Source organism: Nanorana parkeri, unplaced genomic scaffold (genome assembly GCF_000935625.1).
Source record: "Nanorana parkeri isolate BGI_ZX_2015 unplaced genomic scaffold, ASM93562v1 scaffold190, whole genome shotgun sequence".
Taxonomy (NCBI): Eukaryota; Metazoa; Chordata; class Amphibia; order Anura; family Dicroglossidae; genus Nanorana; species Nanorana parkeri.
The window spans coordinates 173,118-197,476 of NW_017306458.1; the positions used below are offsets into that span (position 1 = coordinate 173,118).

The window sequence follows — 24,359 nt, forward strand, 5'->3', positions numbered from 1 at the left end:
TACGATCACTCTTCTCTATGAATTCTTTTTTTTCCCCAGAGATTCAGAACAGGCATTACTAGGCGACCTCAATATAAAATGGTGCATTCAGTTGCACATCAGTTTATAACCCCCATGCCATCCTTTACAGCAGCGAACAATGGGAACTGCTACTTACTGGAGTGTACAGCAGTTGGCGATGTTATAGTGGGCAGATATGCACCATACACTTCTAGAACAATGAACAATCGTCACCAATCTCTGCTGGAACAGATTCAGCAATGTCACATATTACATAATGTAGTGCATGTTTCGGCATAGTCAGTGCCAGGCTCCACTAGTCCAGGATTCACACACAAAACATGAAGAGGGCAGGAACCACCATCCTGCAAAGGCAGTGGGTGAAAATGTCGACCTGCTTAAAGCTGCAGCGTGAAACAAGGTAGGGGATGAAAGCTGGCACGGGGTATAGTCAGTACTGAGTCCTGAGCGACTTTGATGGGTGTGCGAGCTTATCTGTGAGACGTGTCCATGGAGCAAGCAGCAAGGCTTAGAGAGAAGAGTCATCACACATCTTGAGCACCCAGCCGACCTTGTCCGTCTCCCACCTCCTGCAGAGAGATACAAGTGTCCGACATATGGTATGGATGCCTCCTCTTCTGTGCAGGAATACCAGGGTAACAGCCATCTAAGGAAAAAAGGGCAGGACGTTTTATATTAACCAGACAGAAAGAAATCAATGAGATGTAGACATGTAATGCTTAGAATGGAAATGATGGGCGGATAATAGCATCAGCATGAAATACTCTCAGCTGGGTAAGAAAAAAGGATACTGAACATTACAATAAGACTCTACATAACTAATGCACACTACTGAGGCTTTTATATGAAAGTGGACAAAGAACCGTCACAGCCAATAAGACTCTCCCTATCATTTATTATCCTAGGCCAGAAACATGTAAGGAAGGATCCGATTGGTTGCTGAAGGCAATGCACAAAAGGTCATTCATAAGGCCCATTCTATTAACTACAACATGCTGCGATAACCACAGAAATGGAAAATATAGTCTACAATTATTGTGCTTTTCTGAAGGTATAAAGGAAATCTGAGCAAATTAAAAACAAATGTTTTCCACGTCTGTTAAAACTGTAAAACTGATATATATATATATATATGGACAGTTTTTAAGAAGATTCAATGGTAATTATGAGAACATTTGATATTGGAAGGACTGTAAGCTAATAAACAACAGAGATTTACATTCTGTGATCAGGTTTTATGACCTAGTTTTTCCAGGCCTTTGAAGAGTTGCAGATATCTACTGTACTCTAAGCAGTTGTCTGCATAGCCATTCTCAAAAATATCTACCCAACAAGCAGGGGCGTAACTAGAAATCCCAGGGCCCCACAGCAAAATTTTGTATGGGCCCCACAACCTTGACGTTTTTGCACTGTGTTCAGGCCCGGATTCCCCACAAGGCCACCGAGACCCGGCCTCAGGGCGGCAGCGGTGTCCTTGTGGGGAAGGTGCCCTCTCTACATTCAGTCCTCCTTTGTACAAGCAGGACTGAATGTAGAGTGAGGCCGACGATTTTTCGTTTACATGTGTGCAGCCTCCTCCCCTCCCCCCTGCACATACCTCTCTCCTTTGGTTCCGTCCTCCGCCGCCGAGTCCCGAGTCTCTCACTGCATTGAGCAGAGCGGCAGGGTTATAAGTAACCCTGCCGCTTCGTGTAGACAGTGAGAGGGGCGAGCTGTGCTCTTCCTCTCTCACCTGTCACAGGAGTTCCAGCACAGTACTGTGCTAGAACTCCTGTATTGGAGGTGACAGGGTCAATAAAGAGAACCTGTCACCTCCAATTGCTATTACACAGGGGATTGTTAATAAAGTTAGGTGAAAAAAATGAAATTGATAAAAAATGTAAATAAATAAAAATAAAAAAATTATATGAAATAATAAAATAAAAAGGTAATTAAAAAGTAAAAAAAGAAACAAATTATTAAAAAATAAGAAAATAATTAAAAAAAATAAACAATAATAAGATAAGTATAAAAAGTAAATAAGATAAATAAAAATCTAAAAAAAATTAAATTGATAAAAAAATAATGAAATAAATAATAAAAAAATAAGAATTAATTAAATAAAAAAATAAAAAGTGATAAAAAAAGTTCAAAAAAATTAAGAAACAGTAGAGTAAGAAAAGAAAAAATATTTGGGTGGTGCGCATCACAGGACCTGGCCTTGGGGCGGCAGAGAGAGTAAATCCGGCCCTGGCTGTGTTGGTGTTTGTGTTATGATAAAATTATACAGGCATATATTTAATTGCAACACAAGGTATCACAACGCATGGCAATGCGTCACAAAGCTTTGCCATGCGCTGCCACAGTTAAACTAATGTTTTTTTGCAAAAAAATCATGCACTGCAATGCGTTCTAACAACGCACTGCAGCACATGTGCCTGGCATACACCACAAAATGGTGCACGTGTATGGTATGTGTGTGTAGGGGAGGGGGGTTTGTGCTTTTTTTTTTACTGTTGGGGGAGGGGGGGCTACGGTGAAATATCTGGGGTCTAAACAGACCCCTAACATTTCACTTTTGAAATAGAAGACACAGAGTCCTCAATTTCTTTTTCTGCAGCCTCAGCACTCAATTTGAATGGATAGCACTCAGTACAGAGGCTTCCCATTCATTCTGCTGATAGTAAAATACTTACCATCAACCAGTTTCTGAATGGGGAGAAGCCGCTATAGTGAGTGCTACTCTCCATTGAGAAATTCATGAATGAACAGGAAGTGATGTAAATCACATCCTGTTCATTCATAACTGGGGACACATAGTACTAGGTGTCCCCAGTTATTTACAGAAGATCACTCCAGTTTTTGTGCTGCACACGGAGGATCGGTAAATATCACTGATATTTACCGATCCTCCGCTCGGCCACGCACAGATCCGCAGACCCGTCTGCCGCTCGATCATCTTGATCAAGCAGCTCACTCCTCAAGTGACCGCATCGGTCGCTATGGTGGTAGTTCCGCCACTGCCAACAAGCCAGAAAATCATTATGATTAATGTCTCCATTTTCTAACCATCATTCATAAGCTTAGACTTTCAAATTTTAATTGAATCTTTTGAAAAATTGCCCCTTGCATCTGCAGCCCAAGGATGTATACATATTTTGTATATACGGTGACACTTTAATGGTTCATAACAATGGGAAAAGTGTGGAGTGTTGAAAGCTCTTTAATAATGACCAGAATGTGCACTTTTTTTAATTGAAACCGTCAAACTATGTCCTACCTAATCTCCAATCGGTATGGGCTGGGGGTCCGGAACAGCCACTGCGGATGGGCGGAAGAGAAAGACACAAGAAGACAGTGGTAGAGAAGAGACTGAAGCAGAAGTAAGCAGATAGGAGAATGGACAACAGAGATGAAGAAAGCACATATTTAAGCAGACAAGTGGGACAGCAGCCTTAAAGTGAACCTGTGGTCAGGGTACGGACATTAAAGTATTGACATATTCATTAAGATACAGTAAATGGGCTTTAAAACAAGCCCCTTTACTGACCTCTGTAGCTGCAGGAACTGTGGAGCAATTCATCTCTAATGTTCTGTGCTTTTGCTGTGAAGTCCTTTAAGTAGTTTTCTCAGCTTTTGCTCACCCCTCCCAGCAGAGACTCCGCAGCCCCGAATGTAAACCCAGAGCCTTAGACAACATCAGTCCTTCTGCTGTGAGCTTTGTGAATGATTTGTTCTATAGATCTGCAGCTGAGGTCGGTGAGGCCTTGTAAAGCTCATTTACTGCTTGTTAAGGATATGTACAGTGCATACTAAAATGTCCATAGTCTGGTCACATGTTCCAATTTGACCGTACAATCTCTGTTTAGATTTACCAAAAACGACACAAGGCAATCCTACAGAAAAAAAGATTACCGATACCCATTCATGTAGGCCTTACACTACACCAGGGGTCTCAAACCTCCGGCCCTCCAGCTGTGGTGGAACTACAAATCCCATGAGGCATTGCAACATTCTCACAGCCACAGACATGACTCCCGAAGAGAGATGCATCATGGGATTTGTAGTTTCACCACAGCTGGAGGGCCGGAGGTTTGAGACCCCTGCCCTACACAGTTGTAGATAAATATAAAGCACAGCATTGGAGCAGAACGTAACTTGACTGGCCAGCTTCAAGAAATGCTTCTTTTCCCAATTTTGTTCATTTTTATATTCCATTATTAACCTATTTCTTCTGCCATATACTCGGGGAAGGGACCACAAGGCAGTTAAAGACTAACTCCAGATAGATAATACAGTGTTGACTTTTGTGGTATTAGATGAATTTTAGCTGCAAAAGGCCATCCAACAACTACTTGCAGTAGATATCTCATCTTTAGGGTCATAAATGTGCCAGGCCACGCAGATAAAGAAGCTCTGAACTCTCCCCTAGAGTTACCATAGTTAATCAGACATTGAATCTCTATTAAATCTGGCTCCAGGATGCCTCAGCTATTCCAACTAAGCACTGTTAGAGCACTGCTAGCAACTCCGGAATAACAAGGGCCCAATGGAGGGGCAATGTATTCTTTAACATGTAAGGGAGGTCCTCTGTTGACAGACAACATACAAATGATGATGGTTCGGTAATTTTTTTGGGTGGGTCAGGTGACCACTGCTCTGTCTCTAGCTATCCTGCAAGGCACATTTGCTTTTACTTTGTGTGGGGCACTACACAGGTTGGATTTACTTTCCTTGGTTTTCCCTCCCCAACATAAAGCTGGTATTGGGGATGTCAGCCCAGTACACATATGTGCACACGTGTGACGCACGTGTGCATAGTTTTTTTTGCTTTACTTTAGCTAAACTTTTCACTACATCTTTACCTCACATCCACAGTGGCTTGCAAACGTATTCACCTCCCTTGGCATTTTTCCTATTTTGTTGCATTAAAATGGATTAATTGGAGGTTTGTATCATTTGATTTACTCAACATGGCTACCACTTTGAAGATGCAAAATATTACAAATACAATGATACAAACAGGCAATAAAACAAAAAAAACGAAAACTTGAGAGTGCATAACTATTCCCCCCCGCCCCCCGCATCAATACTTTGTAGAGCCACTTTTTGCAGTAATTACATTGCCTATTCTTCAAGGCAAAACTGCTCCAGCTCCTTCAAGTTGGATGGGTTTTGATGGTGTACAGCAATCTTTAGGTCATGCCACAGATTTTCAATAGGATTGAGATTTGGGCTTAGACTATGCCATCACAAAACATTTAAATGTTTCCACTTAAACCACTCGAGTGTTGCTTTAGCAGTATGCTTAGGGTCATTGTCCTGATGGAAGGTGAACCTCCATCCCAGTCTCAAATTTCTGGGAGACCGAAACAGGTTTCCCTCAAGAATTTCCCTGAATTTAGCGCCATCCATCATTCCTTCAATTCTGACCAGTTTGCCAGTCCATGCTGATGAAAAACATCCCCACAGTATGATGCTGCCACCACCATGCTTCACTGTGGGGATGGTGTTCTCGGGGTGATGAGAGTTCTTGGGTTTGCGCCAGACATAGCATTATTTCCCTTGAAGGCCAAAAAGCTCAATTTTAATCTCATCTGACCAGAGTACCTTCTTCCATATGTCTGAGGAGTCTCCCACATGACATTTGGCGAACAGCAAACTTGTTTGCTTATTTTTTTCTGTAAGCAATGGATTTAGCCACTCTTCCAGGCCAGCTCTGTGGAGTGTACGGCTGAAAGTGGTCCTATGGACAGATACTCCAATCTCTGCTGTGAAGCTTTGCAGCTCCCTCAGGGTTATCTTTGGTCTCTTTGTTGCCTCTCTGATTAATGCACTCCTTGCCTGGTCAGTGAGTTTTGGTGGGCGGCCCTCTCTTGGCAGGTTTGTTGTGGCACCATATTCTTTCCATTTTTTAATAATGGATTTAATGATGCTTCATTGGATGTTCAATGTTTCGGATATTTTTGTATAACTCCACCCTAGTCTGTACTTCTCCAAACTTTGTCCCTGACTTCTTTTAAGAGCTCCTTGGTCATCGTGGTGCTGCTTGCTTGGTGGTGCCCCTTGCTCAGTGGTTCTGCAGACTCTGGGGGCCTTTTAGAACAGGTGTATTTATACGGAGATCATGTGACACTTACATTGCATTCAGATGGTCTTTTTTTAAACTAATTATGTGACTTCTGCAGGTAATTGGTTTCAGCAGATCTTATGTACGGGCTTCGTAGCAAAGGTGGGAATAGATATGCACACACCACTTTTCTGTTTTTTATAATTTTTTTAAACAAGTTATTTTCTTGATTTCACTTTTCACCATTTTGGACTATTTTGTGTATGTCCATTACATGTAATCAAAATAAAAATCCAGGTGGTAATGCAACAAAATTGCAAAAATGCGAAGGGGGTTTGAATACTTTTGGAAGCCACTGTATGTTATTATGTTTATTTCCTTGACCTTTATAAGCTTGCCCTTTAGCTATTAAAAATACAATACTGACCTTTATTAACTTTACCTTTAAATTATTTATTTCATATAACTTATTTTAAAACAAGGAGCAGCTAACCACATTTGGAATCAAATTGTCATACCATACAGTTATACTAAAATATGATTGTGTATGGAGTGAACAGAGCATTAGATAACCCCAAGAGGTCAGGTACATGATTGCATTCACTTGGAATATGTTTCTGATGTACAGGAAAAGGTGGATGTGAATGTTAGGTAAACAAACGATTTCCTGAGACTTCAGCAGTGTTTATACACAGGTACCTTCAGACTAAATCTAGATGCAATATTTAATATTAACCTATAATTCAACAGCCTGCCTGCATTACAGGCATCATTTGGAGACAAGATGTTTAGCCATAATCAAACCCAAAACAGCATTTTCAGCTGGTACAGAAGCTCCAAAAACTGTTGGGACATATTAAACATTAGCATAAAAATTACTGAAGACAGGCAGACCATAAAAAGTTTTCCACAAATAATGGCGTGGGAAAGATGGTAGTGACAATTTGACTTCGTCTATTGTGGTCCAACACAGTGCTAAAACTTAAATTTAGACATCTGCCAACAACATGATCAGCTGTTGTAAATTCTTCAACCCATCTCCCAACCTAAGGGTGGACTTAATTGGTTAGTGAGCACTGGGATATCCCATCTCTTAACCAAAGAGTGGACTTACTTGGTGAGTAAGCACTGGGATTTTCCATATTCCAAGCTAAGTATGGACGTGGCAAGTGAGCACTGGGATATCCCATCTCTTAACCCAATGGTGGACTTACTTTGTGAGTGAACACAGGATATCCCATATATCATCTACCAACCTAAGGGTGCACATACTTGGAAAGTGGGCACTGGGATTTCCCATCTCCCAACCTAAGGGTGAACTTACTTGGTGATTAAGCACAGGGATATCCCATCTCCCAACCTAAGGCTGAACTTACTTGATGAGTGGGCAGTGGGATATCCTATCTCTCAACCTAAGGGTGGACTTACTTGTTGAGTGGGCACTGGGATATGCCACGTCTCAACCTAAGGGTGGACTTACTTGGGGACTGAGCACTAGGATATCCCGTATCCCAACCAAAGGGTGGACTTACTTGGTGAGTGAGCACTGGGATATCCCATCTCCCAATCTAAGGGTGGACTTGCTGTGTGAGCACTGGTATATCTCATCTCCCAACCTAAGGGTGGACTAACTTGGTGAGTGAGCACTGGAATATCCCATCTCCCAACCTAAGTGTAGACTTATCTCAAAAAGATTCATGTATCAGTGTACAGTAGCAACTGTCTTTACAATCCCAAGGTCAAACTTTCATCCCCCCAACTGTCATAACCCTGTGCAGGTCAGAATCTAATATTAAGCTTGATTCACTAAGTTATAACATGTGTGTTATCTGTCATAAGGATCAATATTTTCAGCTTAATATTTGTTAGGACAAACAACAGTTGTTATAAGTGAAATGAGTAAACTATCTTTGCAGTGCTACAAATAGCTTGTCCCGCCATGTCTTGCCGCATGCAGCAAAAGCTTTTTAACAGGTACTATGCTTCAAAGCACCAGTAGCGCAGAAAGCCTAAAGGGTGCTGCAGGCTTATTGTAGGGACATGCCAAGGTACAGGTGGGCTGCCACAGGGGGCAGATGGGTAGCAGGGTCAGGCCGAGCAGGAAGCAGTGAGCACAGCTGACACATAGTGAACATGAACTTTTACAGCAGTTAAGTGACATAGTGAGATACAGGGACAGGAAAAGCAAATATAGAATAAAAAATACACAAAAGAATTGTGAAAAAAGAAAGTGACTAGATGAGCAAAACTGGAAAGAAAGCAACTTAAAACACAAAGTATAGAAAGTGGAAAAAACAAGGGCTAGAGCCAGAGACTGAAGGACCATTCTTTTTCCCCTAACAACCATGTTCTCATATTCTGCACTAGACACATGCAAGGAAACATTGGAATAGTTGGAATGTACAGCAGGAAGTGTCCTTTCTTAAGACACTTTTCGAAAGGCCTACAGTGTCCGGGAAATGCAGAGTGGGCATATTGACAAAGATGCAAAGACAATTGGTAAAGATAACCACAAAACAATTAAAGGAACCTCTGGAGATAGAAATATGGAAGCCGCCATTGATTACTTATTCCTAAATGTATAAGTTGTGGTACTGTCATCTGTCCCCATCTTTCACTGCTTGGTGAGTCATGGACTAGAAAGAAGTATGAGCTAATCGTCTGTCCCAAAACATTGGCTGTATGGTTTTTCCAGGTCTCGGACTAGGTAATCTGCCTTTCTATTGCCCATGTGGGGCAAAGAAATAGGCCGCCCCACTATCACAATTCCTTGCTCCATTTTAATCAATGCGAATGAACTGAAATACCCGTGTCCAGGGTAAACATGTGACTAACTGGCCCTCTCCAATGTGGCAGAGCCAGGGACCTTGTGATTGGCCCAGCCTGTCACATGGTGGTGGGGAAGGAGTCCATAGCCCAGAGTCCATTGGACAAGAAGGCCTGGCTCGCAGTCTCCACTCTAATTCATCCCAAAGGTGTTCTATCTGGTTGAGGTCAGGACTCTGTGCAGGCCAGTCAAGTTTCTCCACCCCAAACTCGCTCACCCATGTCTTTATGGACCTTGCTTTGTGCACTGGTGCGCAGTCATGTTGGAACAGGAAGGGGCCCATCCCCAAACTGTTCCCACAAAGTTGGGAGCATGAAATTGTTCAAAATGTCTTGGTATGCTGAAGCCTCAGGAGTTCCCTTCACTGGAACTAAGGGGCCAAGCCCAACCCCTGAAAAACAACCCCACACCATAACCCTCCCTCCACCAAACTTTACACTTGGCACAATGCAGTCAGGCAAGTAACGTTCTCCTGGCAACCGCCAAACCCAGACACGTCCATCGGATTGCCAGAGACAGAGAAGCGTGATTAGTCACTCCAGAGAACACATCTCCACTTCTCTAGAGTCCAGTGGCGACGTGCTTTACACCACTGCATCCGACGCTTTGCATTGGACTTAGTGATGTAAGGCTTGGATGCAGCTGCTCGGCCATGGAGACCCATCCCATGAAGCTCTCCAAGCACTGTTGTAGTGCCAATCTGAAGGCCACACAAAGTTTGGAGGTCTGTAGCTATTGACTCTGCAGACAGTTGGCTACATCTGCGCACTGTGCGCTTCAGCATGGCTGACCCCGCTCTGTCATTTTACGTGGCCTACCACTTGGTGGCCGAGTTGCTGTTAGTGCCAGTTGCTTCCACTTTGTTATAACACCATTAACAATTGACCATGGAATATTTAGTACCAAGGAAATTTCTCGGAACACCTGAATCCAAGGACTTGGATGGGCGTCCCAATACTATTGGCAATATAGTGTATTTCACTCATGACAGGTGTGTTTTAAGGTGCCATTGTAAACTGCACAGAAGATACTTTTGCAAAACGCACCCAATTTCTGTAAGATGGCCGATTCATTACTTCTAGGGATATCTGCCCCATTTTTGGGAATATCACCTATAACTTGGCTTTGTTACACCTCAAGTGCTTTTACTGACATCATTGCCATGAAGTCAGCAAACTTAAAAAGGACATAAATGGGAAGGTGGTATAAAATAAAGTAGCGAATGAAAATGGAAAGAAAACTCCATGTAGGAATATGAGAAAGAAAAGACATCCAGCAAAGTTAAAGGAATGAATGTGGATAAGATTAGGAGAGGACAGACAGGGAAGAGTGAAACACCTAGAGTTACTGGAGGGATAATGAGCGGCGCTTCCCCCACTCACTGCTATCTGAGACTGTTCAGGTTTGCTTGGTGAGAGAAACCATTATAAGGGATTGGGGTGGGGAGGGAGAGTTCATGTTCAGGAGGCAGCCACTCACCGGCCAGGCAGCCATCAGAGCCCCGCACATTGTCCAGAGCGTCCAGTGTGACATGAGCTGCATTGTTATTATCACACTCTCTGCCAGTCCTCTGCCCTGCAACAGAGTTAAGGAAGTTAGAGGTGGGCGCGATTTTTTTTTTTTTTTACAGACAGACTGCCCAACATATATTAGCCTAGGAATCTTGTGTGCACAGTAAGAAGAGGAAGAGAGTTGTCAACTGCAATAATGATGCCATGCAGGAGTGGTCTGTACATGCATATTACGAATAACCAGCAAGATATTAAATAGTACCAGTCCAGGTTCGGGCATTTGTAATATACTTAATGTCTTGTGCCACCTTACCTTTCAGAGATAGGTGTGTGTGCCGTTATACACTTGTATACTCTCCCTGTCAGCAGAAACATCAACCCAGTGTCATTCTGTAAGGCCACTATAGACTAGTCTTGGGCCTCAATGCAGTTCTCTTAACTAACACTCAGTCTGGCCTGCAGAAGAAGGGTAAAACTGTCATTTAATTAACCCTTTGTTTTTTTCATCAATCCTGACAGCACCTTTGTTATATTACAGTTTTAAATGTCAGTTGTTAGCAATGAGCTCAGACAGGACATACGAAAGGGCCATTGGGTCTGTGTCAATGGGCCTTGGGTTGATGGCATCAGTTTGATATCAGTTTCAGATACTTCTGAGATCATTCAGAATTCAATGACAGATTCAATTAACCTGCAGATGACCTCTTTCTGACCTGTATATGACCTGTTTCAAGCACGCTTTCCATTCCTGTAGATCTTTATGGGTATGCAAAAACAGTTTTACATGAACAAAACAGATGCCGGCCCTTATAATCTGACTCTTTTGCACTGACAAGGGGAATACACACAAACAATGCAAAGTAATCCCCGGGAGGTTGTGCTACATTATTAAAACAATTCAAGAACAGAGATTCAGATTAATACAAATGCCCCTTAATGACTGGTTCTCTTTAAGATTCTGCTGGTTGTATGGGGTCATAGCATTCCTTACCAGATGTGTAATAATTGCTAGACCCCAGTGGATTAGTAAATCATTTAACACATAAATGGTGGCACCATGAAAAGACTAAAGCAGTACATGGAACATATTCATCGGCGTAAATACTGAGAGCGTTACCGTCATCCTCTTCTGGAGATGCAAATTCCTCTTCTGTGACATTTCCCTGAAAAAAACCCAGAAAAAGACAACATGACATCAGTGAGTGCATATAATTTCATGTGGCTTGGAACAGATGATTGTTGCTGGATGCAGGATAGATGCATCCAGGGACAGTGATCTATTCCAAACTGCATGTAATCATATCATATACAATTACATGTGGACTGACACTTACAGATGAAGCCACATCTGAATGGGGACCCCTGGGATTCCTGTTGCTGGAACCCGTAGGTTCCTGCTGCAGGAATGCCAGATTGCCCCATCTGAACAAAGCCATGTGCAATTAAATCATGACAAAAAAACTGTAAGATGATAACTCCTTGTGCTCTTTGCTTCAGTCAGTTTAGCATTGTTTCCTGTTATTCTTGTAAACTACAGAACACATACCCCATGTTACAGAGATGAGGAGTTCTGTAGTTCTGACACTTGCAAAGGAAGTGAGGGGTCATTTTCTAATGGGGGCACCTGTTTTACTGACAACTGTCTAACGGGAGATTTCTTCTTACCTCAGAGAAATTTCCTCTGACGTTGTTGTGTTTCTGGTACAGGAAGTGAAGGGAAATTCCCCAAAAGAACACAATAAAACAGCCTGACAGGAATCATTATCTTCTCTATTGGGGATGCACTGAAATTTCGGCCGCCGAAACATATTGGCCAAAAATGGCACTTTTGGCAAAATGCGGAAAGTGCCATCTTTCAGGCGAAATTGTGGTGCATGCCTGGTTTCTCTGCTCCCGGCTGGGCGCTGCTCTGTCTCCTCTGACATAGTGCAGCGTCCATCGGGGAAGAGAGAAACTGTCACAGGAGGCCGAGCGGTGCGGGAAGGAGAGCGTTGTGAGCGGCCTGCGTGTCACAAGAGGCCGGGGTCTCCTCCCGCACCGCCCCACTCGGCTGTGACAAAATCAGGATGAAAAGCTGTGGTGTGGGGGCGGAGGCAGCTGTCATTGGAGGTGCAGGGGAGGAGTCAGCTGTCACAAGAGATCGAGCTTTCCCACACCGCTCGCTGATCCTCCTGTGACAGCGTGTCAGGATAGAGAGCGTGTATAAGCACTCAATGATCAGTGATTGCTGAGTATTTGTAAATAATTGAGGACATCGTATGTTTACTGGGTCCCCAATTATGAATGAATGGGAAGTAATCTACATCACTTCCTGTTCATTCATGATTGTGGACATGGTAAACATACTATCTCCACAAGTTATGAATGGACAGGAACACTCAGTATAGAGGATTCCTGTTCATTTATAACAGGGGCTGAATGAAAAGAGATTAAGGACTCTGTGTTCTCAATCTCTTTTTGAATTTTAAAAGGAAAATATCAGGGATCTGTTTAGATATTTCCCCCGAAGCCCCCAGCAGTAAAACGCAAAAAAATAAAAATATTTAATTAAAAAATATTTTTTTAAATGTGAAAAAAAAATTCGGTTTCGGTATGACATTTATTGTTATTTTCAGTTTCACAAATTCCATTAGGGTGCACCTATATTCTGTATCCATATAAAATAAAGTGCTTTAGATATACTTGAAAACAGTGTTCGTTTTAGGAAATAATGATCATTATAGCATAGGGAATTGAGCCTGACAGGGTTTAATCACTGCCTGCTCTATTCATAAATCTTAAAAATATAGAAGTTGGAAAGCAAATCATTACTAATTAGTTTCAAATGGTACCTTTATTCCTTCCTAGGATCTGAAGTTTCTGCAATAGTTAGCAGTTACTGTCAGAAAAATACATGCATTAGCAAAGGATTATTACATTATGTCGTACTGAATTTGAGGAATATGTCAAATTAGATCAGCGGGCCTTACTGATCAGTGTCAGGAATAAGCACTGTCTGTTTTGCCTAGTAAATACCATATCCTCCTTCCCTGCAGCCTTCACCGGAATAGTAGTTTGGATCCAAATAGTTGTTACGGAGGAACACAGACTATTCTTATTTCATGGTAGGGGGCATGGGTGAGTTTTAACAGGCTGTGTATTGCAAGCCTGCCACTAACTAACAAAGCATAAAGGCTGGATTCACACCCTACCATTGTGTTACCACATGTTTGTTGCGTTAGGGTAACTCATTTTTTTTTCAAGAGGTGGCCAACACACCACAACACACCAAAAAATGCATGTGAACCTTATTTCTGTGTGTGTTGACATGTCCTGGCCACTACAGTGTAGTGTGTTGGGGGTGCCATTCACCATCATTTGCACCACACTTGGACATATTGGTTGACAAGCATTGCAGTAGTGTACATTTTAATACACGTTACCACAGTGCTCTCCAAGCGCTCAAACATAGCTATGTAATTTTGGATTCTGGCTCCTGTCTATCAACCCCTCCCTCTCCTACCCAAGCAGCAATGGGGGTATACCTCTGCATCCATTTCATCTGCAGACACAGTCACAAAGTGCCCCTCAGGTGATAGCTGTAAGAGAAGCATGTAGATGGTTAGTATATATTGCGCAATCAATGAATGGTGCTGAAAGCAATGCAGGATCTTACCTCTCCCTCTTCTGATGGGGATCCGCTGGGTGCCACTGGAGGTGATGGCGTGATCCCCTCTTCCTCCTCCTCCTCCTCCATCACGCCAGCTGTGTAGGAGCCAGACATGGAGGACACTGTGTCTGTGCTGAACTGGGACTGCTGGCTGTGGGACGAGGCCATGGACATTACGGACTGTGCCAGGCTACTGCTCAAAGGGTCTGCGCAAGAGATGAGGGTGGAATGGGGCAATGAAGGAAGTAGTGACAACGATGGATAAGACAAAAGAGGGGGAAACAGATGAAAAAGATGAGAAGTGAGGATTACAGTACAGGGTACAGAGAAGGGAGAGACGCAGAGCAAAGAATGGGAAGCAGAGGTACAGGAGTAAATCAGTGTGTGGCGGGGGTGAGAGATGGGCAGAAAAGGGACGGGTGAGGAGTACAGTTAAATGGTTACAGAAGCATAAAGCAACAGAATTCTCAAAGCTGGTGTAAAATGTTTCATTCATAGCAACGAACAATGCAAACGCAAAAGAAATAGATCTAATGACCCACCCAAGAAGAAAAAACAAACCACTACTACAAGAAATAGAAGCATCTACATTCAGTGGGCTATTTTTCAGAAAGAATGCCCAGGACTCATTTTGTTGGGTGAAAGGATTTGGGTGAATTGAAAATTAGAGTAATAAATTATAAATGTAACTCATCTATTGATTCATTTGTCCAGGCAATACTTTACTTCTTCTTAATGGATTATGGAAGGGTTACAATCTATGTCAAGTTTTTATTGCTGTATGTTATACAAATGGAGAGATGTCTGCCCTCAAATCAAATTATATATATATAATTATCAGGGATGCACCGATACCGTTTTTTTGGCATTGAGTGCGAGTACCAATATTATATACACACACATATGTATATACTGTGTATATATATCTTGCATCAGGTGCTATGGTATGACTATTAAACACTGAAAATTCTGAATTTACCCTTTGCACACTGCTATACATCCTTACATATTTCTAGGAACTGTTTGCAAAAAAATGGTCCCCACTAGGAAGATTTTTATAATGTTCTATTCTGTGACCACTGTCACTGAGACAGAAAGTTAAAGTGTACGTCTGGACAAAAAACATTTCAGTACATACCTGCCATACATGGAGCAGTTTTAAAGATAGAACAGAACAATATCTGCTAATTGTGCCAGAAATACAGGGAGCTCCTAACATCCAGTTTTAGCTGACACAGCTATCAGCTGTGCCCAGCTCTACGCTGAACCATTAAACAGCTCTCCCTTATGTTATAGAAATTAGAAGAGGGAGGGATGTTCTGTAGTCCAGCAAGAGAGAAATGGGCAGGGCTAATAACACTACTTGAGATTAAAGTGCCCCAGAGTCACTGTGTTAGGGCTGCAACTAACGATTATTTTCATTAACGACTAGTCAGCCAATTATTGTTTCCAATTAATCGGTTAAAGAAAAAAAAACATCTTTTATTTACAATAAAATACACAAATGTAGTGTTACAAACAAAGTTTACTGCAGAATAAAACAGTATGCACATTTTTTGCAATCGCACGGCTCTGGAACGCACGGCATTGCAGTATTGTACGTTCCACTGCAGGTGATCACACTATGGGCAGGAGGCGTTTTTGGGGTGCCATTGAAATGAATGGCACCACAGCGCACATCCCGCAGTAGAATTTGTCAGGCCGAAACCAAAAGTTACTTTTTCCACCTTGTTTTATATTGAAATAATTGTATGTATTATTAGACATTTAAATTAGTTTCATAGATTTAAAATAATGTGAATTGTAAAACTCAAACATAATAAAATAACCAAACTTTTATTTAAAATAAATATAATCCCGGTCATCATTTTAGAGTTAGCCATGAATAGTGGCCGAAAATTATTGCTCTCACTCTGGCGCACGCGGCGATACCTGACATGTGTAGCGCAATTGTTGTTTTCATACATAGGTGCCCCCGAATTGCGTTTCCGTTACTATGCTCACGTTTGCGGGGTAAGGGGACTTTAAACTTTTTGGGGGGTATTTTTTATTTTATTTCACTTTTTATTCTTTTTTTATTTATTTTGAATTTTTATTATACCCCTAGTGTTGCCTTTCCACTTCACTGGAGAATGTCAGCTGCCTGCTGAGGCAGCTGAATGTAAATACAGCATGCAGTGGCTGGGAGCAATAGCCAGCCTCCTATTGGCTATTTTAAATTGCAATAGCCAATAGCAGGCTGGCTGTTGCACCCGCCCACTGCCTGCTGTCAATCAGCAAAGAAGGGAACTAAAGGAGAAAGTTCTTCTTCAGGTCCTCCTCTGCTGATTGACAGCAGGCAGTAGGCGGGTGCAATAGCCAGCCGACTATTGCAATTTAAAATATCCAATAGCAAGATGGCTATTGTTTCCAGCCGCTGATTGTAGACTTGACGCAGGTGTTCTATTAATCTCTCCGAAGGATTGATAGAACACCGGCAGGTGAGGGGGCACGGAGGAGCAGAAAAGGAAACGGGACGGGCAGAGGAGGGGAAACTGGACGGGCAGAGGAGGCGGAATGGGACGGGCAGAGGAGGAGGAATGGGACGGGCAGAGGAGGAGGAGTGGGACGGGCAGAGGAGGAGGAATGGGGCTAGCAGAGGAGGAGGAACAGGGCGGGCAGAGGAGGAGAAACGGAGCAGCAGTGGAGGACTGCAGAATCATCGCAGTCTCTTGTGCCGCGCTGGTGCCGGCTGCAGTGGTCTGTGTCCTCGCTGCCTCTGCCGATACAGGTGGGGAGAGCAGCGGGGATTGAAAGGGACACAGACCACTGCAGCCAGCACCAGCGGGGAGGAGAACGAGGAGCAGAGTGGCGGCAGGGGAATCAACGAATCAATATTGAGAATTGTTGACATCGATTCCCATTATTGTTTATAATCGATTTAATCGATTAGTTGTTGCAGCCCTACACTGTGTTGTCGGGCCAAACAGGAATTGTAGTCCTGTGATGGACTACAATGCTACATTTGGTTTACTAATTTGTATTTATATTGTAGTCCATCACGGGAGCGAGCTTGGAGTGGTGGCTACTTTACAACACACACAGGGACCATGGGGGACAAAAGGTAGCCACCCTCCAGAAGGAAGAACAGTGTCAGCACCAATTCAGAGATGATTTGAGGATCTACAGCCGAGTGATAAATAATAAATAAGATACATTTTTGCTAATAGTTAGGGTACTTTAAGATTTAGGGATTTTTAAGATTTAACTTCTGAGTTAATGTCACTTTAATCTTCAAAATGATGTCAGTTAAAACAACCTGACAAATAAAAAAAAATTAAAACATTTTAAATATAAAATGTGTTCTTATTTAACTCCTTGTTAACACTTTGTTTACCATAATGAGACCAAATTAATTCCTTTTCCCCTCCTCCCCTTAACCAATAATTTTCTTGCAATTTGTTTTAAGTGTCGCATTAAAAAAACAGCACAAGATTGAAGAAGAGAAAACCCTTTATTTCATATGTAAATAACTACAATGCTTTGTACCGGAATCATAATTTTAGTGTCATTTTTAAATGTGACAAATAATAGAATAAAACGTATTCCTTTATCTACAGTAACACTATTTTTTTTAAACTAACACTGATACAAGTAGATAAAAAGTGCATTTGTTTGTAGTTTTATTATTTTTTTGTCCATGGATTACACACAAAAAAAAAATAATCATATTTACAAGACAATATCACCAAAAGAAAACCTTGTCTGTTTATATATATATATATATATAAAAAACTTTATCCTAGGTAATGACAAAGTTACTTCTGAATCAATAGCCCATAGCAGGAATGTAAAAATTGCTCTGGTCCATAGGCAGTGTACAGGTGTTAAAGATATAAAACATTGGGAATGTGCATGTATTGCAGAGATGTACTGCATATGTTCTTTTTGTACTGACATACACTTTAGCGTAACAGTAGCTTAAAACGTGAAACTGAACCTTACCAGTACCCGTCTTACAATGCAGATATCTTGGTGCTGAAACAAAGGATTTTCCTTCTACGATACTTTCTCATGGAAGTTCAGAATGTGCAAAAATTAAAAAAAAAAAACCTTTAAAAGGTGGCACTATGTTTTATTTCAGTAGTATACTTCTGACGCTTTTGGCTCCCTTAACACTATCTGATGGGTTATCCTATCACGGGGGGAACCCTCTGACACTCAAACTGACAAAAGCAGAGTATGTAGAGGGAGACTGTCCATGAAGCACCATAGTGCTGGATGATAAAACCAGGTACGTGGTATCATTTTGCACACATGCTGCCTCAATCACCCTTCACCCAAAATCAACTAAACAGTTTTGAATGGAAATCTACTTTGAAAGACCGTTATACTTATTGGTATATTAATAGTAGGGAGGCACCAATACCAGTTTTTCGGTATAATAGTACAACTATTTTGCTTTCGGTTCTCGCTGATACCGGTGCCTCTGCTGGCACGGAGTCAGCTTCCTGAGGAATCAGGAAGCCGGACGGCATTTAATGACATGCTGCAAGACTTCCTGATTGCCCTGGAAACTGGCTCCATACTGTTTGACCGGCTTGATTGTGATTGGCTGGGAAACCAGCTTCCCGGCCAATCAGGAAGTAATGACCCACCTCCCTGGTTGGCCGGGAAGTCGGCTGCATGCTGATTGGCTGGGAAGCCGGCTTCCCAGCCAATCAGCAAGGAGCCGGTTGTTTGGCTGGCTCGATGTTAATTGGCTGGGAAGCCAGCTTTCCAGCCAATCAGCAGGGAGCCGGCTGTTCAGCTGGATTGATGCTGATTGGCCGGGAAGCCAGCTCCATGCTGATTGGCTGGAAAGCCAGCTTCCCAGCCAATTAGCATGGAGCTGGCCGAACAGCCGGCTTCTTGCTGATTGACTGGGAAGTCGGCTTTCTGGCCGATTAGCGAGGAGCCGGCTGTTCGGCCAATCAGGAAGCCAGGAGGCGGGTCATTACTCGCCACCCAGCTTCCTGATTGCTCAGGAAGCTGGCTCCATGTTCCCCTACGGCACTGCCGGTCAGGGAAATCTCCCTCTGACCAGAAGTTCCGGAATCGGAGGTAAGTATCGGAGCATTTGGGTGAGTACGAGTACTCGTCCAAATACTCGGCATGGATACTAATAGCGGTGCATCCCTAATTAATATGTATAATAAATCCATATAACATTGCATTTTACTTATTGTTTCTGAAAAACAGCACACTGTATTATATATATATTTATAATCTCCACACACATATGCCTCGGGATGATGACCAGATCATTCCTTTATTTAGCTATTCCTAGGAATGAGACCCAGTTCACATCTGCGGATTTTAGGTGCAGTGCGTCAGGTGTTTTACATGCATATTACACACATTACTATTGCATTCTATGTAATACCCATTTTATTGGAAGTTATATCAAAGATGGAGCAAGCAGGACTTTTCCTAATGCACCGTATCCGTATCCAAAATGTGCAAATGTGAACAAGGTCTTGCATCGCTCCTGTGGGTCAACTAATTGTGTCCATGTGTTCTGCTAATCATTTCACCTGTTGGCTAATATCAGAACCTTTTGCAGATCGTGTATTTTCCTGAGCAACCATTTTATGACCCAGGAGCGTGTATGGCTATGCTGAAAACAGCCCTGATCACAGTGTAGGCGCTGGGAGGCGCACATATAGAATTGCAACCAGTGACAGCTGTTGTTTGACAATCATCTAAAGATGTGTTGCAGCACTGTGTGAAAGGCTGCGCTAAAATATAAGTGTCATTCAGCATGTGATCAAATGTATGAACAGTCCTTTCTACTGATAGCAGGTAGAACAGCATTTCTTACACTTGCCACCTATGTAAGTCATGGCGGTGCAGAGATTTCCACACAGCAGCACCACAGATGCGGGGCTCAGCGAGAAAGTGCCGAGCTTAGCCACACAAACCTGCAGCAAATGTATGAAATGTTATCTGACGTTTCTAATTTTCTAAAGAAAGTTGCTAAGTGCAAACTGCCATGTACAACTGTCCTATTACACTTATATGCCTCCACGATAGAAAGCAACTAGTGTAACAAAAGGGCGTGCTGTTAGGCATGGCCTTATACATAGTGGCCTATGTGAATCTAGCCTGTGACAGCATCAGCCCCTTGAGATCATGAATATAACAAGTGTTTTATACAATCATTTTGTGAATAAAGGATTACTACAGAGTCCCTGACCTTCAGGAGAAGTGATGGTGGAGGATAGGGGCGTTCCTGTACAAGAAGACTGGTCAATGGCTCCAGAGGAAGACAGAGTCAGGTTCTCACTCTCTGGGGTAGCTCCACACTCCTGGGGTAAAACACAAACAATGAATGTGAAAACTTTATTTTTATTTTTCAAAATCTATTTACCCCTTCCGGTGTTTTATTTCAAAGTCTTGCCATTTATTACAGTATAGCTGTCTAAACCTTCAAATGATATAGATCCTAAGACTGTGTTTTTATGATAGTAGGCACTAGAATAACCAGAAGTGAGTTGAGCCAAAATTAAGATCTTTACCCCATTCTTCATAAAATCCATTGTGAATAAACCGCAAAATCCATAAATGGTAGGGTAATAGAACTCAAAAGACATGATAAAGTGCTGTCAGACTTGAAGCCTATGCAGATCTCTGCTCCCACCGCCCTGTTTCTATCTTTGGTATCATAAGTTCTTCATCCAGATCGTCTACTAACTTTGTGGTTTTAGGGCAAAGGACTTTTTGCAGAGACTAAGGCCCTGCTTAGACAGACTTCAGGCCCCACTACCCTGTGAAAAGCGGTCTGTGGCAGATCGCTTTGCACTGGATGGTAGAGCAGCGGCTGTGATAATGTGATAATGCTGCATTATGGGGCAGATGCTTCTTTTGGTTTGGGAACATTGAACAGGCTGGGGTAAAAACCTCTGAAACCATTCTGCAACAGGAACTGGGATAATAACACTTTGATCCAGAATACCAGGAGAGCTTGACAGAGTTCTGCTAATCTGTGCCATGACACAGGAAGATCGTGCGAAAACGAGAAGAGGACAGTAGGCAAAATTCTACCTTGTAACCCTAGGAAAACACCTCCTGCACCCATGCATCTGAGATGCAAGTTGTCCAAGTGTCTGTCAAGGTTAACACAATTACCCCCACTTTGGACATCAGAGGCATAAATGTATGTTGAGGAAGATTTCTTAGATGATTTGGCAAGCTTTGAGATCCTGACTTTGTGGGGAGACTGAGCGCCAAGCTTCAAGGGGTCTGGATGTGGATGGTCCTCTTTAAAAGGCTAATAAGCACTTGGGGGAGCAAACATCTTGTCAGAGTGCTTCCAATCTCTGTAGAGAAGACTTGGAACAGCGGGTGCACTGGGATAGTCTTTACGATTGTAGGGGCCCTGAAGGGCCCAAGACTAGGAATACAACTGGAAGAAGCAAAAAGCTAATCCCATAGTTTCAGAATGATGTGCATCACATCAATAGGAGCTGGAACAGTCTCTTTTAATTTAGGAGTAATGGCAGAAGACTGTGACTTCTCGGAGTCAAGCTATGCTTTAGATAAACAATTCAATTTAAACCATAGTCTTAGCAGCTGATGGCTCACAGGCCACCAAAGCTGCCGGATCAGATACAGAATCTGCAGGGGAAGACACGGGAATGTAAATGTGGTCTCTGCGGTCAGAGTCATAAATAAAAATGTGGGTCATATATTCTTGCATGACTAGTAAAAACCTCAGCTGAGAGGGCAGAAGAACCAGCCACACCTGCTAGAGCTAAGGAAGACTGCACAGACCGGACAGACTTTAGATGATTCTAGGCTGCAGAAATCAGCCGCATGAGTTGGCACACTGCAAACAGCACCAGAGGCATCAGTAGAGTGTGAGCTAAGAACACTAGGTACAGTGGGACTGCCCCCCCTCCCCCTTGAATCAGACATGTTGAAACCATGTGGCAGAAAGGCAATGTAAAGCTCAGAATACAAGGCAAGGCTCAGACAGCTAACAGGTGATGGTAGGTTGGCCATATACATTAGATAAGTGCATTAGTGTGTATGCTCTTAGCTTCTGCTGCTTCCCATCAATGTGACAGTCTGCAGGGAGTGGTCTTTCAGCACCTAGTCTGAAAAGTTGCACTGCTGGCCCACCCCCCTCAGTTCTCTCTGCCATTCACAGATGTCCTATTACTATGATCCCACAATGCATCAAGCTATCTGAATGCAGCGGGAGATTCTGTCATTCAGCTGCTCTCTCCTCCATTCATAGAACTCGATGCATTGCAGTTTTGCATTGGCATAATAGTAATAGGAGATCTGTGAATGGCGAAGACACATAAATGGGAAGGCCAGTGGTGCAACTTTCACAGTAGCTGCTCACAGACTCCTCTCCCTGTAGCCTCTCAGAGCACCACTGAGTGTAATATCCTGCAGCTGTAAGGGGCAGTGAGGGGAAGGGTTTCAAAAGAAGAAGAAGCTGAAGCCAAGGGGATACACACCATTACGCATTTCTAATGTGTTTGGTGCGGTTTCTACCCCCAAAAAATTTAAACTTCAGCTTTTACAAAAAATGATGATTATATTTTGTTTGTGCACATTAAAATTAAGTTTAATGTATTTTTTTTTTACTGAAAATAAATGTTTGATGTGTAATATCATGCAACATAAATATATATAAATCACTGGCTTTTATATCAGGGCCTTGCACATAAACCCTATATCCCAATAATGCAGAGGTGGCAAATTATCAATTATAAATTTATGTTCCACATGTGGACTGCAAAAGCTCTTTACTGACCTCGGCTAGTTGAGGTGTTTTTTTCCTTGGACTTCGAATCTCAGCTTCACTGAATGATTTCTCCATTTCATCTTCTTGCAACACAGAAGAATTCTGGGAAATTGACCTGGAAAGGAAAGATATGATATAATTGTAAAGAGACTGTGAAGTCTGACAGACTGCATAACATTCAATAAACATTCCTGAACATTTTCATAAAGATATTGCAGCAAACACCCTACATACCTGGAAATACTTTTCTTCAGCTTTAGAGCTTGGCTGCCGCATAGGTGCTGCAGAGGTGAGTGCATCCGTAGGTGGGGGAGCTGAATATCGCTGCCATATGATGGGAGCACGCCAGGCCGCCGAGACTCCCCCAGAGCTCTCAGTGGAGGGGCAGATGGTGATGGTGTCAGGGGTCCATTCAAAGCTTCCAAGAGGGAAACCACCTCATAACCAGGAGGAACATGTTCAGCCGACTGATATGGGGAAGGAATTAAGAGAGATGGAAGAGTAAGATGGACTAGGGATGATATGAGATTACAAAAAAGGAATAGCTGTACAATGAGAAGTTAGAGTGAAGTAGTAGATTAAAGACAATGGTAAGAAGTGTATAACAAAATCTATTCATGGTTTGGATTAGAGAGACAAGTTATATCCCTCCATGGTTCTTCCTATCCATAAGAAACTTCTATTCTAAGGTCCAACCTATCTTAATAAAGCTAAATAAGGGGCAAATATAACTATTTAATAAATAAGCTGAAAAATGTACATAATACACACATCAACAGGTTAACTTTAATGACCCCCTCCTCAGCAACACATATTCATGTTTCTTTCAACATGTTTTTTTCTCATGCAGCTGCCCTTAGGGAACCCCCCCCACACACACACACAAAGTATGGGTAAATAAGGATTGGCACTTACAGCACACTCAGGCAATGGTACTTAATCATAAAGATGAAATAGAGGAAGACATCCAAGTGTTTTTTTTAAATCAAATAAAAAATGCCTTTCAGTGCCTCACACAGAGGCTGTGAGTTACACTTACGGTGTGCTCTTCAGAGTCTGAGGTTGGTGCTGCAATGATAGGGCTGAATCCAGCTGGCGAGTGAGGACCAGGGAGCTTTCTCATTGCCCGAATCTGAAGAAGAGCTCGAAAAGCTGCAGGAAAAAAATAGAACATGATGTAAATAGGGACAGGAAGGAAGATAGTAGAATATTTGCAGCAAGGGCACAGACAGCAAAAAAAAAACCCTTGTTAACCTGTAAGAAATACACTCATTTCTTAAAAGAGAACTATGGGGTAACCTTTTTATCCCATAGTTCTCTTAAGGGTCACGGGAGGACATATACTACCGTCCTCCCCTGTACCAAAGCTCAGTATATAGCGAGCTGTAGCTCACTATATACTGAGAGCGTTGCACCGGGATGGATCCCGACAATACTGTTGAGATCTACCCAGCTAGTTGAATGACAGTGGGCTTTGCCTATCTAGAGTCAGAGCTGGAGGATCGGAAGGGGGAGGGGGG

General features: G+C 42.5%; 1 protein-coding gene across 2 annotated transcripts in view; it reads right to left on the reverse strand.

Annotated features, from left to right (window-relative positions):
• Positions 1 to 221: 221 nt before the first annotated feature.
• Positions 222 to 24,359, reverse strand: part of RNF157 (ring finger protein 157) — a 79,003-nt gene continuing 54,865 nt past the window's right edge. The window contains exons 12-21 of one of the 2 annotated variants that reach the window (XM_018555291.1): positions 23,879 to 23,991; positions 23,074 to 23,306; positions 22,849 to 22,954; positions 20,275 to 20,386; positions 14,064 to 14,263; positions 13,933 to 13,986; positions 11,526 to 11,571; positions 10,377 to 10,472; positions 3,281 to 3,321; positions 592 to 667 (exon numbers count right to left, since the gene is read on the reverse strand). In XM_018555291.1, the coding sequence (XP_018410793.1) occupies positions 3,281 to 3,321; positions 10,377 to 10,472; positions 11,526 to 11,571; positions 13,933 to 13,986; positions 14,064 to 14,263; positions 20,275 to 20,386; positions 22,849 to 22,954; positions 23,074 to 23,306; positions 23,879 to 23,991 (1,001 nt within the window). In that variant the 3' untranslated portion in view covers positions 592 to 667. Of the gene's footprint in view, positions 668 to 3,280; positions 3,322 to 10,376; positions 10,473 to 11,525; positions 11,572 to 13,932; positions 13,987 to 14,063; positions 14,264 to 20,274; positions 20,387 to 22,848; positions 22,955 to 23,073; positions 23,307 to 23,878; positions 23,992 to 24,359 lie in introns of both variants that reach the window. The other variant, XM_018555290.1, reaches the window with a different exon arrangement.